Source organism: Saccostrea cucullata, unplaced genomic scaffold (assembly GCF_032062105.1).
Source record: "Saccostrea cucullata isolate Sc308-1 unplaced genomic scaffold, CSIRO_AGI_Scuc_v1 ctg1587, whole genome shotgun sequence".
Classification (NCBI taxonomy): Eukaryota; Metazoa; Mollusca; class Bivalvia; order Ostreida; family Ostreidae; genus Saccostrea; species Saccostrea cuccullata.
The window spans coordinates 102,123-121,486 of NW_026920542.1; the positions used below are offsets into that span (position 1 = coordinate 102,123).

General features: G+C 32.2%; 1 protein-coding gene across 1 annotated transcript in view; it reads left to right on the forward strand.

The window, feature by feature from the left end:
- The window catches only part of LOC134250699 (hepatocyte growth factor receptor-like), a 39,515-nt gene extending 20,856 nt beyond the window's left edge, over window positions 1–18,659 (forward strand). The window contains exons 4-17 of the mRNA XM_062733065.1: window positions 4,328–4,439; window positions 4,703–4,869; window positions 9,361–9,500; window positions 10,649–10,751; window positions 11,156–11,310; window positions 11,405–11,602; window positions 11,971–12,055; window positions 12,725–12,976; window positions 13,126–13,284; window positions 13,725–13,950; window positions 14,789–14,792; window positions 14,976–15,138; window positions 18,164–18,300; window positions 18,470–18,659. Of these exons, the coding sequence (XP_062589049.1) occupies window positions 4,328–4,439; window positions 4,703–4,869; window positions 9,361–9,500; window positions 10,649–10,751; window positions 11,156–11,310; window positions 11,405–11,602; window positions 11,971–12,055; window positions 12,725–12,976; window positions 13,126–13,284; window positions 13,725–13,950; window positions 14,789–14,792; window positions 14,976–15,138; window positions 18,164–18,300; window positions 18,470–18,659 (2,091 nt within the window). The remainder of the gene's footprint in view (window positions 1–4,327; window positions 4,440–4,702; window positions 4,870–9,360; window positions 9,501–10,648; window positions 10,752–11,155; window positions 11,311–11,404; window positions 11,603–11,970; window positions 12,056–12,724; window positions 12,977–13,125; window positions 13,285–13,724; window positions 13,951–14,788; window positions 14,793–14,975; window positions 15,139–18,163; window positions 18,301–18,469) is intronic.
- Window positions 18,660–19,364: the final 705 nt, after the last annotated feature.

Sequence of the window (19,364 nt, forward strand, 5' to 3'; positions counted from 1 at the left end):
ATTGTGGAAGTAATTTCAATTTCTGGAGGAATCTAGAAAGCAAAATGTTTGCAAAAAGTGAAAGGTTTATGAGAGGAAAGAGCCAGAATGAGGATTCACTACATTATTTTTTTTCCGTACAGCGTCCAAACCCACAGGCTATGAAGAGTAAAGGCGTTCTGGGGATAAAAAGAAAGTTAAGGTTTTGTCACATCAACATTATTGGCCAGCACTTTCAACGTTTTACTTGTTTCATTTCCCAAACTTGACAAAATACCTTTCAGAAAAAAATAATTAACAATAGGAAATCATAGGGTATGTCCTATTCCAGTATACGAAGGGTCATACTCAAAAAAGTTTTCTAAAAACAATTCGAAATTGAATAGAAATATTGCAGACATGTGTTTTCATTCAAAGAGAACATTTTAGTTTAATTATTAGGACTAAATCATGGAAAAGCAATTATTTATTTCTTTCCTAGCACCGATGGCGTCCCTCGTAAGTGCCGAGCATAGGCCTAAATTTGCAGCCCTTCACCGGCAATGGTGACCTCTCCATATCAGTGAAATATTCTGGAGAGGGACGTTAAACAGTATATAATCAATCAATCAATCAATTGAAACATTTTTACCCGAAAAGAGATATCACGTTTGCACACAATGACAACAAGTTTTATCCCTTCCTTGGCACTTAGTGCCACTGACTATTTAGATTTATGCCAACGTGACAAAAAACCTTAGTGTTTTTAAGTTCTCAAACGATGGATTTATAACTTTCACTTCCAAAGTCTTGTGCATAGGAAGACAGCATATTTGTATTTACTTCCTTGAATTGATCTGGCACGGCAAAAAAAAAAAAAATTGAACCAGGATCTACCGATTACGATGCTAATGCCCAGTCAAAAGAAAAAAAATAACAGTTCAATTATTCTTTTAGATTTATTCAGAATTAACTTTAAAACAATAAGAAGTTATCTAATTTCTATTAAAAATATACACGCTATAACTTGCGCCAGTTAAAATTTGATTGGAGATTTATATATATTGATTATCAATAAAAGTTAAGAAAATATTGTAAATTACACCATTAGAATCAAACGCGTTATAAAGTTTTAAAATTATAATTATTCATATCCCTGCTAGGAGAGAAATGGCTATTTTTAAATAAATACATCACGTGACGCCGTCACTACTCTTAGATTGATAAACAAGCACGGCGTGAAGAAAACAAGGAAGGCCGTTTGATACAACTCGCTTTTGACGTGGATGGGAAGCGTCTTAATCTTAATGATACTTATCTTTTAATGTAATCATGCAGTATCAACCATCTACTCTGTTATGACGAATATTAACTTTTTATTAATAAATTATTTATTATAATTTATTGTCAAAATGCAACATACATTGTTGTCTGTGATTTTCCATGGACATGCGTGTCTACATATAGGCCTACTGTTCATGCACTTCCTACATCAATATTCATGAAAAGACTGAATTCTTAACTGCTAGAAATTGCTTGATTGTTTTGTTATTACAAGGAAGTCTGTAGTAAAATTGTGTGGAAAGTATAATTTCTCATTACACTTCATGTGTTTTGAAATTAATTAATCATTTTGTTTCACACAAAAGTCGGCATTCATATAGCGTGTAGGACTTTAAATATTTTTAAAGTTGCCGGGAGTGTCTTGAAAACCTAAAAACAACCTGCTATTGGTGCTCAATGGACGTGATATGTGCCCGAGCTAGGGGAGACTGTGCGCCTTTGGTAAATGACAAATTATGTTCAATTCTCTATCTATCTATAAAAGATAAATAGCTTTTTATATCCTTTAAAGTATTTAAACATAGAAAATTACTAAAAGCATGGTTAATGGTATATTTTAAAACTCATATCTAATTTTTATACATCACGAATTACAGAGATACAAGTTTTGTTTGTATAACAGATTTCCTTATTTTTTTTCGAAGCCTGGTGAGGATCAAATACAGGTAAAGTACCTAACACTTATGTTGAAGGAAAAAATAGGTATTACTTATTTTGAAAAATTAATCATTTTGTATACAAAATTCAGATACATAATTTTAGAAAAGATGTAAGAAGATGTGTTTGTGAAACATTGGTGCCCCTCTATGACAACATAGTGGAGATAAACTTTTATTAATTGCAAATTAAATTATGTCGGTACCCAAAGTAAGGTCTTGTGACAAGAAATACAGTTGTAAAAAATATGAAAGCCCTAGCACTACCTGTTCAAAAGTTATAGTCAAGGATAAGTTTTTGAAAGGTACATCAAACTCCAGTGTCAATATTTGAATGTCAAAGGATTAAAGTTGTTGGTTTTTTACAGATATGTGAAGTATTGAAGCCCTAAGCATTCAAAAATTATGTCAAAGGTTAAAGTTATTTCATAAGTACGGAAATCTCCAAGGTCAAAAGGTTCAAAGTTTTTGGTATCCAATGAAAGGTCTTGTCACACTAGATACATATGTAATATAATTACCTGAACAAAAAAAGGTATTGATAAAAATGAACATTTTGTCCCCCGTTTTCACTGAAAGTGGGGATATTAATTTGAGTCTGTCGGTACATCTGTCCGTCCGTACTTCCGTCTGTTTTTAACACTTTCGTTTCCGCGTGATATCTCGAGAACCACGTCTTTGAGCTTTCGCAATGATATTTTGCAAAGCAACTAGGACTGTTATGTAAAAGCTAGATTAGACACCATGTGTTGTGTAAGATTTTGACAATATCGAACGTGAATATATACATGTATGTGATCTAATGTTTGTATATTATTTGTAATACAAACAAGTGACTCCATGGTCTAGAGGAATGACTCACGCTTTACATGTGTGAGGTCCCGGGTTAGAATACCGTTTGTTTTATTATTTTTTAAATACTTTTTTGAATTTTGTTAAATGATAGTATTCAACATGAGAAGTGAAAAAAAAATAATGACGTCTGGCTTGTACAAACTCATAAAATCACCAAAATAGTGTGATGAATGTTCTATATAAAAAGGAATATTATAAAGATATATATAATACATATAATAAAGAATAAGGAATCGAATCTTCATATCCATATTGGTATTTTTTGTTTGCATACATGTATACATTTCATAATTCCACAATTCAGTGGGCATCCCTTCGAACTGCACCTGCTCTTCTTTTTTCCCTATGCGGGGGACACAATTTATCTGTATTACCTTGATTTTTTTATTTTGATTTGACCGAAACGTTTAAATCAAAACGAAATTTATTGTGATAAAAAAAAATCTTGAAGTCACAGGGCGACGCAATGGAATAGTTTCCCGAAACACGTGATTCGACTATATATATCACTTCTTCCCATCGCAATGGTGAATACATGCATTTGTCGTAAAAAAGCGACTGGTGTGTGATATCCAATTCACACCCCTGGATTGCTTAAAACCAATGTGTTAATTAAACTGACAATTTGAAAGAGAGTATTGTCAAACTGTTGTACCTCGTTATTCTAATAATTTTTTTCATTTTATAACCTTTAATAAATTGACAACAAACTTTTCCTACCATAAATATCCATCTTTTTTCGTCACATTTATATATTGAATAATTAATAACCTATAGAGGAAAAAAAATACAGTGGTTGATGTTTAAAGAGAGGTAAGGTATGACTAATATAATAATGTAGAATTGATCACTCTCAAAAAAATAAATATATAGGATGATTGTAAAAGAGAAATATTCTTTTATTTATCTTTGAACCCAAAGATAATTCTTTGAGAATACATTTACCGGGCATACAATCATTGATTATCAATTATCAATAGCAAAACTTACAATGTGGGAACACACTTTTACTCAAACTATCTACAGCACTTGCTTTAAAATAACTGCCTAAGTTTGCTTTTGCAAACATTTAGAGGCAAAATCAGTTATACAAAGCATTATTTTTGTGATGTTTCGTACTTTTTCTCTGCATGTTTTAAAAATTGTCATTTTTTTCCTTAGTTTTGTCCTCTGGTTTTAAACAAAACAGCACGAATATCGTCTAGAAGCAAACAAAATGTAACTTTTCCCGGAAGAAATCTCAAAGTACGTATATGCACATGTACACAATCTAATTATGAACGATAAGATTGAAATTCGTGCAAGTTTTATACACTGCTAATTTTATTTCACTGCTGATTTATCCTGTTGTTTTATTTTATACGAAGGATTATAAAATTTTCCGGAAGTACTTATTTTATTTTTAAGTACAGATACTTATTGATATTTTGATTATTTTTTCATTCATTAGACTGGATTAACGTATCAATGTCTCATCGATGAAGTCATGTATGAATATTTTATTTCCCACTCAGCTATCATACTCGAAAGAGGAACCCACGAAGGATTTTCACGTTCTATTCAAATATGGTCTTAATATACCGTCCAGGAACCTAGAGTCATTTGGAAATAAAACATTTATATCAGGTACTATTTAAAGACGGACACGTATTCTCTTTGGTTGTTCCATCAATAAATTATGTTTATAATCCACCAATAAACAGTACGAAAAATAAAATCAATGGAAGAGAAATTTTCAAAAGTATTTTGCATTTAATTTTTTGCCTTAACATAGTTTAAGTGTTTTACATATATATATATATGAAAATATTAAAGACTTACTCATTTCATTCGATAGAAATATCCAATTGGATCTTCTCACAAATATTTTTATTATAAAATTTACATAGCTTATAAGTGCGAATACCTGTCTCCTGATAAAAGGGACTGTAGCAGATGCAAGTACCTAAACGTGGTGGAAGGGTTCAATTGTGTCTGGTGCGGGAAGCTCTATGGATGTGTGGAAAGTGAAATATGTACAGATAACCCCACTTGTTCTCCACCTGAAATTGACAAGGTATCACTTTTTATTTTTACTTTTTCACACCTACAGGAGTTGATCCAAATGTTAGTGGAATTTCTTTCTAAAATTTTATCGTGATCTGATGAAAGCAAACAACAGGCATATTTATAATAAAGAGTCATAAAGCAACTATACTTGAAAATTTCACAACTTTTCAATTACGAAAAAGGCCACACGAGCTTTCTAAAAAAATGGATTGTTGTGGAAACCCGGGGGAGACTTTGACATTACGTTAAGTTCGATATGTCACGTCATGTTAAAGAAGCATCTCACCCTAATGTACAATTCAAGTACGTAGTTCTACAAATGCTGCCCCCATCTCTATTTATTTTTCTCAAGAAAAGTCGACCGGTCACGGTAGCCTAGTGGTAGAGCGTTCGCTTCGTGATCGGGAGGCCCGGGTTCGATTCTCGATCGCGGCGCCGCGTCATACCTAAGACGTAAACAAAGTTAGTGACTGTTCCTTCGCCAAGCGCTCGGCACTAGAAGTGAAAGTCACGGGTCTTTCGGATATGACCTTAAAAACGTAGGTCCCGTGTCACGGTAGGCGTTGGCACGATAAAGAACCCTCACTGCTCAATGGCCCTGAGTGCCGAGTATAGGTCTAAATTTGAAGCCCTTCACCGGCATCGGTGACGTCTCCATATGAGTGAAAAATTCTCAAGAGGGACGTTAAAACAATATACAATCAAGAAAAGTCTGGATATCCTCTTTAATCAACTTATCATCATTTTTCACTCATATTTCAAAATACTTCCCATTTTTCCATATGATGTTACAATTTCAGAAGCAATGTGAAGAACAGTACGTCAGCCGACAACGTCCGTTAACGCTTTTAATTTATCTACGGGGATAAACATCCAAAAAGCGGCCACACCTTTAATTAACGTCCATGGACGTTCTTTTTTTCTAAAATTTCTCATGCCAATAAAAAACCAGTAACTAAATGCATATTTCCCCGGCCTATGTCAATAATATACGCGTTTAAGATAGAGTGATCCCGGAATTTTCACAAAACTTATGACTTGACCGAAATTTGACGTTGTCTAACAACTTTAAGATGAGCAATAAATTACGAACTAATAAACTAAATGTACAGTAAAATAAGTATAACTTTCACATAAAGGTTTATTAAAGATCACGCAATCGTAATAATGACACAATTTTCGTTTTATATACTACATAGGGTGGCTTTATTCTCATTTCTCGTATTTAGAATAAAAACGATAATAAACGCTTTAATGTCTCCCCTGCATTTCCAAACAACCGCTGCCATGGCAACTGCTATATAATATTTAAAATGTTTTTATTTATTTTAATTATTTAACTATTGTCTATATTCTAATATGTAGCTTTCAACCAATATCCCTTAAAAATGAATAAAATATGAAGAAATTCCATGAACTTTTGGATCAACCCTTGTATGCACAACAGTCTTAAATTCAGCTGTTTGTACATGCACGCGGGTATGTTAAGGAAGCATGTAAACCATTTCTCGGGAAATTTAGACATTTAAAAGAAAATTAAATTGGATGATTTACCAAAGCTGCTGATAAACTTAAACTATTATTAACTAATGAATAAATATAAAAGAGTGTCTGACGCAAAGACGTATACCACCACCACGGCATCATGTGACTTCTATTAATAGCGAAATATTCCTTTATAGAAAAAAATAACAGAACAGCGATACTCAGGAGTTTAATGATTCCTTTGAGTAAATAATTTAGTCGAAAAACATCTATTTTGCGTGAAAAGTGCTGCTAGAATCCCACTGGCCTGTCAATAAAATAATTATTCCACATATTTGCGTAAAAACCATGCTTAACTGGGGATTCTAGCAGCACTTTCCAAGTATTTCAAAAGGCAAACTTTCCATCTTTAAAAATCTTATGTTTTGAAATATCCAAGTTACTTGATGTACACGTATGACGTCATCGGTGGTCGATTTGAATCAAAATGACAGAGGCATATATAGCATAACAAAATAAAAGCATTTTAATGTTTATACGTATCTATTTATTTTCTAGAGTTGAATTACATTTCTAAATACTTATATTACGAAAACGTCTGTTCTAAAATTGACGTCATCTCGCCTACTATGAGGTCATAATGTATCGCTGATTTAGTAAAGGTAGAGTATTCTATATGCTTCCTTGAGACCGGTCCTTCGGATGAGACCGTGTAAACCAAGTTCCTGTTTCGAAGTAGGTGCTGGCACGAAAGAGATCTCTCACTGCTCAAAGGTCCTGAGTGCCGAGCATAAGACAAAATATGTAGCCCTCCACCGGCAAGTGGTGGCGTCTCCATATGAGTGAAAAATTCTCGAGACAATCAATCAATCAATCAATCCTTATCATCCCTGCGTACATATTAAATAGTTGAAATTATATCACACCCTCTAACCAATATTAGCAAGAAAATAAACAAGAGGGAGATGCATGTAAACCTGTCAAAATTAACAAAATTCGTGAACCTTCAAAGAGCTTTCATCGCGAGAACTAGATAAGACCAACAAGCGAGAAATGAAAATCCAGAAAAATGTATTTAGCTTGAAAAAAGGTAAAATTCTATGTTTTATTTTTACGATTTATTTTTTTAATTGTAAAACAAAATGTGGTTGTGAAACACTTTGCGCCCGGTGGCAACAAATTTCGAAATGGCTATTTTTAGCATATGGGTCACATTCAAGGTCATAAGGCCATTGACCTTGGTGTCATTCAAAAGAGTTTAACTAGTGTTGTATGCATACCAAACATGAAGTCCCCATCTCTTATGACTCAAAATTGTTTTGTGAAAATTAGAAAAAGCGTTTTTTAACATAAAGGTCACAAAAAAGGTCACAAGGACATTGACATGGTATCATTTAAAAGAACTTAATTAGCGAAGTATGTATACCAAATATCAATTCTCTATCTTTTTTGGTTCAATAGTTATGGTGAAGGATAAAGTTGACAACAGACAGACATACAGACAAAAAGATAGACAGACAAACAGTCAGGACCAAAAAATATACGACCCGGATCTATCGATCCTGGCACATAAAAAGTTGAAAAACAAACTTTTGTTTACATGAAAGTGATACCATGTATGTTACGTCCCATTTACAAATACAAGGAGGGGTCAAAACAGCACCTCTCGATTTTGATTTATTGCGCATTTTATTATTTTATTTTTTCATTTTATGCACTGATTTATTAATAAAAGCACTTGTTAGTAGAATTTGACCTTGCTATTTATTACCCGTTGCACAAAATGGCTAAATATTAAAAGAGCAAGTTTGCTATATGCGCTTAGCAAGTCCTAATGACATATGATATAAACAAAAAAATGAATGAATTTCTTGTAAATAAAAATAAGTGCGTGTTGGTTGTTTACATTGCCATATTTTTTTATCAGAACATTGAAATATCAGTATTGTGCAAACAGTGTATTCCATTTATATTGTTTTAATTTCATTCTACTAATTTTAAGAAAAACTTTAACTGAATATGATTACCGGGCCCACAAATATTAACATGGATCCGTACATATGAAATCAAATAAACTTAAAAAACATTATATTTATTAAATGGAAATTAAATTAAACAATCACTGAAATAAATATTTTGTGATGTTTTTTGTATACTTATTGAACATGAACCTTGATCAGATGTGATCCTGATTAAATTCAGGATATAAAATCATAATGATGTGTTTTTTAAAAAATCAATCACACTTTACAAAATTTATGTCTTTATGTATCAAAATCGATAAAAGAAATCGACTGTACCATTTCAAAACATTGACTATCTTTGTTGAAATACATTTTTCTTTTGCAATGAACACTACCTTGGATTTATGACCCTGAATATTGATAAGGTTCGAAGACGTGAATATATTAGCATAATCTTTTTATTAAGGATTGTTCACACATATACATTCAAAGTAACTTCTTCAAGCAATCTTTATTTATCTGTCATGCTATTGATATTTTAAATTAATTTATTATTATGAAAGGTAAAAATATCGCTTAAAGAAATGTAATAATATCGTTTGTCGTCATTTTTTATTAATACTATAGCAAAAGACCATAAATGGTCAACAAAGCATACGCAATAAAACAGAGAAAAAAACATTACCTGTGAGAACATATAGCATAAAATTTATATGATTATGTTAAAAACTTTCTTTCAGCCTTATTAGTGTCAAAATATCAATTTCAAATTAACAAAAGGAGAATTCACTGCTCTACAATCAGATTGTGTTAAAAAAAAATAGAAACAAAAAAAACATAATCATGAAAAACAAGCATACTTGTCAATTCGACTTCAACAAATGTTCAAGAACAAAGATAGCAATACAGTTTTAGCACTAAAAATGACATTAAAATTAACAACTTTTTTGGTTTTCTTCTAAATAAATTAATACGGTGTCTTTTAAATAAATCAATTCTTTTATATGTTCTTTTAATTTTTCATTTATATTCCGGTTTCATTATACAAGATTGAGCCAACTGATGGACCAATAGGTGGAGGCACATTCATCAAAATAGAAGGAAGAAATCTAGGTGCATCTCTAGCAGAGGTTACAAATGTGACAGTTGCTGGTGTTAAATGTTCAAATCTGCACTTTGTTCAAACAAGGTAAAATTTTCAATTAAATGTAAATTTTAATAAATTTAGAGTTATTAAATTCGAAAAAAGTTGACCAGGATCAGGTTATTCAAACTGTCTCAACTACGTTGCATATTTTATGAATAAACTTTTTAATGGTAAGCAAATGAATGAATTACTGTAAATGTATTATATTTGGCGTGTATAATATTTGACTGTCATTTTTCAACGAATTTGCAAAGATTTATTTAGTCGCTATACGAGAGTGCTAAATATGAATGTTTGACATACTGGATATTTAGCAATGTTCTTAATTATTGTTGAGCTGGCATAAACAATCGATGTTTGACCGGTCGATGGGATGTTGAACCGCTTACCCGAAAGAATGATCGGAACTTAATCTTCTTTTCATTCATTTGTGTTCAACAGTGACGAACCTGAGGTTACATCATCGGGCAAAATGTTTTTTGTCGACCCTCGAACAAAACTGTACTTCTTCAACCTAACGGCTTCAGAAAAACAGTTTTGTTTTTGATTCCGAATAAAAAAACGCGTGTTGCCTTCGAACTCAGTCAATAAATGTACATTGTATATCAAGAAATAAAATACGCATCATCATTTTGATGAATAATTTTTTATCTCATTCTTTGAGCTAAAAATAAATCTTCTGATTTTATTTGGAATGTCCACACATCAAGATAGGAGGGATTTATTCATCCCATAATCTATCAAAGTTTAACTCGTAGAACATTTTGAAAAGATGAATGAAAAAAATGAATATATAGTACAGGTTTCTAAATGTAAAAATGATTCTGAGAAAGGAGAAATGCTGATGTTAATATGCAGTCCTATTGTCAAAAGTTATTCAAGTCCCAGATTGACGTTGCTCGTATAAGGTAAAAGTTTTAATCCGAAAAGAAATTTTTGCATACTTCAACAAGTGAGGAATAAATCATCAAGTAAGACGGGTTTCAGTATTTTTGAAAAACCCTAGGAATTGATCTATTGAAATGTCGGTGCTAAGAACAAATAGGAGACGTTTTATGTACTGATCAAGTATTCTTCTCTGCTTATATTGAGTCATTTGTATACAAAATTAATAATTGCTTTGAATGTACTTTTATCTAAATATACATTTATATACATGTATATATTCATTTTTAATGCTTTGGTTGAAGTTTGCAGTGTACGACTGGAAAAAGTAATGGACCACTTTCCGGAGATGTTATGGTACTTGTTTCGGGACACTGGTCGAATAGAACAGTAAAGTTTCAGTATAAGGTAAAAGGCATTGGTTCTGTATACCTATATTGCAGTCGGTATTGAGGATAAACATTTATACTTGTAGATGTGAACCTAAAAGTATTCCCTAGTTGGGATATGTGATTTTTGTCATTAAATTTGCACAACATATCCAAAAACTAAAGTAGACAAAGGCTGTGAACACGTTTTTTTCTGTTTAAAAAGGAGATATGCATCGAATTAATGACGTCATATTTCAGATTGGTACCCCTTAACGCCATAGTCTTTCCTGATCTTTCACAATCATAAACTCAACTTATATATAAGCCAATTTCAAATCTTTTTTTTAAAACATAATTTTTTTTAGGGACATTAAAGCTAAAACCCTACCTTCTTTTTGTATCTATACATGAACGACCTTTTATCTTGAAATTTAATATTAGACTCCAGAAATAACTGGTATATACCCGGAGTCCATCATTAAATCTGGAGTCCGTATTATACGGATAGCTGGGCAAAACATCAACATTGGAAACAGAAAATACCAAGTGATACTGTCGCCTTTGAATTCTTCTGAACAAAACAAAACGTGTGCCATGTACGTACACACAAATAATATATTTCTGTCAACTTCAAAGATGTTATGTCCACAAAGTGTATGTATATTATTTTCAATTAATTTTGACACACAGAGATATGGATCAATCTACAGACGACGGGGAAATATTCTGTATTCCAGAGAAATCTGATGTTTTGGGTGAACATGTTGTACAAGTAGTGTTTGATTCCAAAACTATAACGAAATTAAAAGACAAGTTTTTGACATATCTCTCGAACCCTTACATAAATGGAACAACACCTCCATCAACCAACATGAAAAGTATAATGAGGTATCTTACTTCCTTTATTACTAAATTAGATATTGCGAAGTTTTATGTTGAAGAAAACAAGATGAAGTCATCATCTTTGTTCAAACATTTCTGACTTCCTTAGAAATATTATTTTCAAAATAATTTACCTTGAAAATTTTAAAATTTCAACCAAAATGTTACGTAAAACGTGTGGCGTAGGGGTATTAGATATAGAGCACCTTAGCGTTGTTTTCGTAGTAAAAGTTAAGCTTTCAAATGTTAGAATTTGTTATAAAACAAGTTACAACTGAAATTATTCTGATCTGTCTATCAGATCAATACTTGGTACAAAGGGGGTGCTCTCACTTTATTTTAAAAAAAGATTAATATTTATTGTTTATTTTTAGTGGCGGACTTGGATTTCTTGTGCAGGGTCAGGGGTTTGTTGATGTCATCGAAAATATTCTGATTAGCTTGTCAGAGTCAAGTATTGTAAGTTGATACTATCTCACTTTTGTTCATTATTCTGAATAGATTTTTAAAAAGCAAACTTCGTGCTCTTAGATTGGTTTGAAACACATTTATGAGTTTGTTTTCACCATACTTATACTTTTAGCATAAATTATTTGATACTGAGTAGCAAATTTCAAACCAAAGACTGTTAAAAAATTCAAAACGAATTACCATTTACAATGTACCTATACTTTGATTGGAAAGAAAATTACTTTAAATAAGAATCTCCAGTTACATGTATCAACAACTGCATATTGTCGGTTGGTAAATGAATATTTAGTCTTGTAAACAGATATAAGAAATCAGTTACATGAATACGAGGAAACAACTAAATTACCATACAAAGTTTATGAGTCATTTATACACCAAATTGTAAAAATTCGACTATTCAATATCGGTAATATGAAATAGAACCTTTAGAATTAGGCATCGTTAGATCCTTTTATGAATCAAAATTGTACATTTACTGTTCTCTATGATGCAAATGTTGTCTTTCCTTCATTTTTATAATTGTTAAAATAAAAAGGTTACATTTAACTCGTTTGATATGTATGATATGAAATATAATTGAATTATTCTTCTAAAATGTCTGAAAAATCAATAGTTAATAGCAGAGAGTTTACTTAAGCTCTATTATCCTCTTTTTAGGAAGGACCGAAATGCAGTAGACAAAGTTCAGTTCTTTTATACTGCAAATTTCCACAAATGCAACAGGAAGGGCAACAAACTAGAAAGAAAAGAGACATTGTTTATCAAACCATTGTTATTCATATCGATGGGTTCAAGTTTGTGATTTCAAGGACCGTCATATATGTGAGCGATCCTGTCATTTTTGAGTTGAATGGAAACCGTTCCTTTAATTATGACCCATCGTCAGAAAACAGGAATATATATGTTAAGGTGACTGTGAATTTAGAAGAAAATGAAATCTGAATCGTACTAAGATTTTTTACTTGACATTGTTTTCTTTTAAAAGAAACGGCTTGGAGAGTATTTGTTTGTTTTTCTAAAAGTAACAAAAGAAATGTATTATATATCTTTATTAACAGGGGGATCAGTTGAACACTATCACTGATATAAAAGACTACTTCGTCCATGTTGGTAGTGGTGAGTGTGTTATCCTTGAACTGTTCAGCGACACTTTAAAGTGTTTACCTCCATACAAGGAACCATCGCCACGTTTAAGCGAGGATAAACTCTACATCAGGGTAAATTTCAATCTAATTAAAATTAGATGTTAGATCCGTTCGCATATTCGCTACACTAACATCTACATGTAACAATATCCCATAGAGGGTCATGTCAGAGGTCTGATTGAGAACAGCTCTAGACTTATTCGCTTCAACAATATACGATGATTGTGCAGGCGACAATTTGATTGGTTGAAAGCACTTTACCCTCAGTATGACGTAACCCTTCATAGGATGTTGTTAGATGTTAGTTTATCGAGTATGCGAACGGATCTAATATCTAGTTTTAATTATATTGGGCAAATCTATAAATACCTTTGTTAAAATGATAACAAAGGTAAAACAATTTGATTTGTTCTTTATATAATACCCGGGAATGATACAAAATTTTCGAAAATTATGATTACACAGTGTTTTGAAAATAAAAAAAATATAATTTTTTAATATGTTGAAAATAGGTAAGAGTTGGAAACATCAATACAATCATTGGTGTTGTTCAATATCCTTTAAGAGGAACGGCAACATCTGTATCAAACAATACTCTCTATACTATCCTGGCCTCTTTAGCGTTCCTGATTGTCATTGCCTGTGTTGCATTCATCTTAATTCGGCAAAGAAAACAAGACAAAGTTAAGACGACTAAAAGAACAAGGGTATCAATGGAAAATATTCAGGGAGATTCAGGTATACATGATTCTTAATCTTAACTATGCACTGACTTGAACATACGATGCATTATATTAACAAATCTAAAATAGTAAGACACTTAATCGCTAACTCTTCTCCATAAATAACATATGAAAAAATTGCATTGATACAAATTTAATATTTTGGTCTTCCTTGAGAATATTTCTGAGGATTAGAAAGAAAAATTGAACTCAAAAATTACTTCAAAACTGGAATCTGAAAGCATTCCACAATATACCTCCTACAAAAGTGAACAAGAAAACATTGAATGTAACCATCAATTGTCGCCCGGGAAATAAATAAAGTAACAATGGAGATAAATCGTCTTGATCATCAAACCTCTTCCATATGTGTGAAAAAGGCATGCGTCTAGATGATGGAGACGATAGTCAAGAACATTTTGAAAACTTAAAGTCGGATGAAAATCGAACAAAAACAGTACTCTTTTAAACTTTATTAAATCCTCAAGTAAATGTTGGCTGCATGAAATAAAAATTGAAAACAGACACGTGCATCGCCTATATTCAAAAATGTATTTCACTTTAAAAATGCAAAACGTTTTTTTGCTGTAAGTAAAATTCGATGTTCTAGAAAAAGGGATCTGTCGTTTTTTCAATAGTAATGACTAGCAAATTTATATATTAAATATGAAAAACATATATATTTTTACAGAGTCACTTTATTAAACTAAATATGTTATGTATCTCGTAATTTATAAAGGGAGAGAACATTCTGATTAACAATCTTCTCAATGTTTAGAAAACCTTTGATACTGAATAACTTCTCCCACCTCAATCCCCATACACCAACACTTAAACTTATATGTATAAAGCAGCCCGGTTCTCCGGGCTGCAATAAAACGTAGTGAGGCTTTTAATAGAAACGTTATTACATAATCTCAATGTGTACTTCTACTAAATATTTCGATCGGACAAAAATGTGGTGTTTCCCATGGCAAAACATGTACTTTACCATTATACACATTTGGTAATGTGATATATTATTCCTCCTTCTTTAAAAAGGCTTAACGAGGATCAGCATGCAGTAGTAGCAGATTTTGGATTGTCACGTGATATTTATGAGAAAGATTACTACAGTAGTAGTAACAAGAAAACAAGGCTACCAGTAAAATGGATGGCCCCAGAAAGCCTCGAGAAGGGAATATACAGCTCACAATCGGACGTGGTATAAGAAATTATTATATATTGAATTCTTAGTTATGAACTTTTCAATGATATCATTCGATATTGAAAAAGTAAAAACAATTAAAGTACTAGTATGCTTAGTTCACGTACATGATCACAGCTGGAATTAAGATATATTTTGACTTGTATTACTCTGACTTTTGGACGGACACAATGGTTTTGAATCAGTTTAGTAAATTTATTCCAGTAAATATTTAATCTTGTAAGGAAAAATAAGTAGATGAACATATTTATATCAAGACAGTGAGGGTTATTTTTTTTTATTTATTTACAAGAGACCCAAGGGGCCTTGAATCGCTCCTCTTATAAATTGTACAATCTATCACTTCTATTTGAAGCGTCAAACTCTACGTATCCTAGGACCCAAGATGCATCAACTGACAAAATTAATGACTCTTAGCCACTTAGGACTGAAGATATTTCAATATAGCTATAAAATGCCATAACAAAATCACGATGAACTACTTTTTGATTGAAATTTTCTGAGGTCTCAAGATGCATTAATTGAAAAAGATTGGTGATTCTAAGCTAATAAGTAGTTGGAATATTCAAAAGTAGGTCACCGTGACCTACTTTTTGGTCGACATTCTCCGAAAATCCAAGGTACATCAACTGAAAAAGTTTGACGACTGTAAGCCAATAAGTACCCGAGATACTTTAATATAACCATAAAATGTCAGAAGTAGGTCACGATGACCTACCTTTCAGTCATCATTCTCCGATATTCTAAGATCCATCAACAGACAAAGTTTGATGATTCTAAGTCAAAAAGTACCTGAGATATTTATAAGAAGGTCACAGTGACCAACTTTTTGTTCGACATTCTCGGAAAACCCAAAGTGCATCAACTGACAAAGTTTGACGATTCTAAGTTAATGAGTCCCTAAGATACTTAAACATAGCCCTAAAACTTCAAAAGTAGGTCATAGTGACCTACTTTTTGATCAACGTTCCCCTTCAAACCCAAAATGCATCAAATGACAAAGTTTGATGATCATACATGTAGGTCTGAAAGCATTCAAAAAAAGCATTTTAAAAAATTTGAAAACAAATGCTTGCAAATTTCTAAAAGTACGTCACTGTGACCTACTTTTTCAAAAATATGTTTTAGAGCCCCAAGATGCATAAACTTACAAGATTTGATGATTCTAAACCTCTCACTGTCTGAAATAATGGGATTAGATGTTTTCGACAGATTCATATGTCATGGTGACCTACTTTTTAGTTGACGTCTGAAATCACAAGAAGCATCAACTGACAAACAGTGATGATCATAGGCCTTAAAGTGTCCAAAATATGCCTCAAAATCAATTTGAAAACAAATGTTCCCAACATTAAAAAAAGTAGGTCACCGTGACCTACTTTTGAGTTAACATGATGTAAAGTCTTAAGTTGCATCAACTTAAAAGATTTGATGATCCTAGTGTTTTAGTAAGCGAAATATAAACGTTTTTATTAAGTGTAAATTTAGGTCAACTTGGAAGTTACCTTTAGACCTTGAGTCCTTTGGGGTAATTGCCTGTGCAAATTTAAAGCTTCAACATATTTGTTTCTTGTATATAAGTTTGGTGGAAATCTGCCCGGTGGATCCCGAGAGGAAGATTTTTTAGCAACCAGTATTATTTTTGTTTTAATTTTCTGATTATCGCCCCTTGTTTAGGGGTCCAACCCATACTTTAGTATAAATGGTTTCTCTTGGGCCAAGGATTTGACAATGATTGGCCAAGGGGTTCTTGGTTTAAGGCCCATTTTCTGAAAAGTTTACACACACCGCACAAATGGCCATCGCTTTAGCTCTTTGAGCCTTTTGCTCAGAAAGCTAAAAATACATTATGCCTTAAAACAAACTAGAAAAGACAACACGAATTAAGACTAGTGTAGGTATTGCAATGTACTCTAACAAATTCGATTTGATTCATTTTACCTGAAAATGCATTTTTTTTCAACAGATTAGTAAGTTGTAAATTTGGCGTGCTTGTAGTTTACAAACTTCAACTGAACGTATCGGAAAATTTTACCGTGCCAATCCAAACTGACTTTATTTCACACAATGCTAGAAAATCTTGAGGAACATCAAAACTCTTGTTTGAATAGAGCATTTTCGTCTTGCTGTATAGAACCGTCAGCACTGTTAAGATTACATGGAACGGGGGGTTGACAGAGCCTACTTTTTCTGGGAAAATGTTTACTTAAATAGCATACAAAGTATCCATTTCTTTTAATGCCTGACAAATGTAATAATTTGTGATTTCAAACTGAAAGAGAATACTAAACTGCATCAAAATTTACGACGGCATTCATCCCACCAACAACTACAAGACATCTTCAGGTAACAAAGCATATATATGTAGCGTATATATGACGACGTAATGGGTGGATCAAGGAATTCTTCTGAAATTGAGAAAAGAATTTTGATTTTAAACGAAATATTATTTTAAGCATATTATATTACAAAGCATCACATGACCCACAAACAACCACACATGTACACACCCATAGATGGTCACTATATCCCCTCTAACTCCGATGACAGGTGATTATAATCGTCTATTGTTTAATTAAAGGATATGGAGATATTGAGTATCTTCAGTAAAGATATATTTCAAATGAGATCAATCTTACGACACATCAATCCTTTATATGCAAGTATTTAATTTCAAAACAAAACTACCTTTTGCAACAACCAAATTTTTATACAAATAAATATTTTGTCATGTAGGGAATACTGTACACAAGGTTATTTTCGTCCCGTGTTATTTTCGCCCTTTTATACTTGCTTACAAATTTGCCCCGTTTTAAATTCGCCCAGTCCCAGTTCTGTTTAAGAATTTATACTGTGTTCTTTGCATTCGTCCCGTTTTAAATTCGCCCACTTGTGACAAGGGCGAAAGGGGCGAAAATAAAACGGGGGCGAAAATTACCCCGTATAAAGTATACAATAAATAATGAAGTGCATTGCAGTATTTGTAAGTAAAATACATAAAATCGATTAAAATTTCCACCAGTGGTCCTTTGGAGTCACCATGTGGGAGCTTCTTACAAGGGGAAGTAAGCCATACCCGGAAGTGGATGGATGGGACATGTTAAAGTACTTAAAGAATTCCAGACGGTTGCCAAAACCAACCAAATGTCCAGACATACTGTAAGATATATTACCCCCCACCCACCCTACCACCAAAAAAAAAAATACTGAAATTTGACATATTTTCATTTCATATATATAAAAAATTTCCCCTTGACTCATTTATTAGATTTTTATACATTGGTTAAAGGTACAAAACCTTCATAATTCTTCTTTCTGTATTTCGCAGATACAATAAAATGCTCAGATGCTGGAATCTCGATCCCGATGAAAGACCATCATTTTCAGATCTTGTAATAGAGCTCTCTGAAATAGTTTCTTCAACCGATGAAAAGTTTGAGACGCATTCTGATTACCAAAGTCTCCAAAACACATACATAAACACAGGCATAGAGGATTATCTCCAGTTAGAAAATTAGATATGAATGATATCGAGCATGCTTATGATATGGGGTACATAATTTACATTTGTTTAAAACTCTGTCAGAAACAGTAGTGCTTCAGTAGAAATTGAAGAATGTTTTATTTGGGATTTATGTCTTTGTAGTGTTTGAAATATTTTAAGTTTTATTTAATTCGATGTTATTCGTAAACATTGTTATGTACATGTGCTAATTCTCTAATTGGAACTATATCTTATGCATGTAATTTTAACAGTATTTGTATACATTTCCTTATACCTTTGTAGTTAAGTTTTTTTTATCACTTGCACGCACTCCACAGACTCAAAAGATGAAAAAATGAAAGTTTACAGCGTAATTTTGATTTCTATTTTGCTGAAGTCTAACTTGTCAGGTAACAGCCTACATTAGGTTTTGCAAGTATTTTAATGGATATATCGATGCAACATCGAAACAAATAATAGATAAACTTTTGTTGACTGTAAAACTGATTGATAAGGAGATACTAATAAGACAATTCTGATCCTGTTTTTGAAGAACAGAACTGGAGATAGTTAAATGTCGGGTACCATTTGATTGAAAAAAATATCACCTGACTCTTCAGTTCAGGTGAAATGTACATTTGCTAATTCAAATTCAATTGCAAAAATATTTTCTTTAAAATGGAAGATAAAATCTGAAAGGTGAAAATATGGACAATGGTTTATATTGAAAAAAATATAT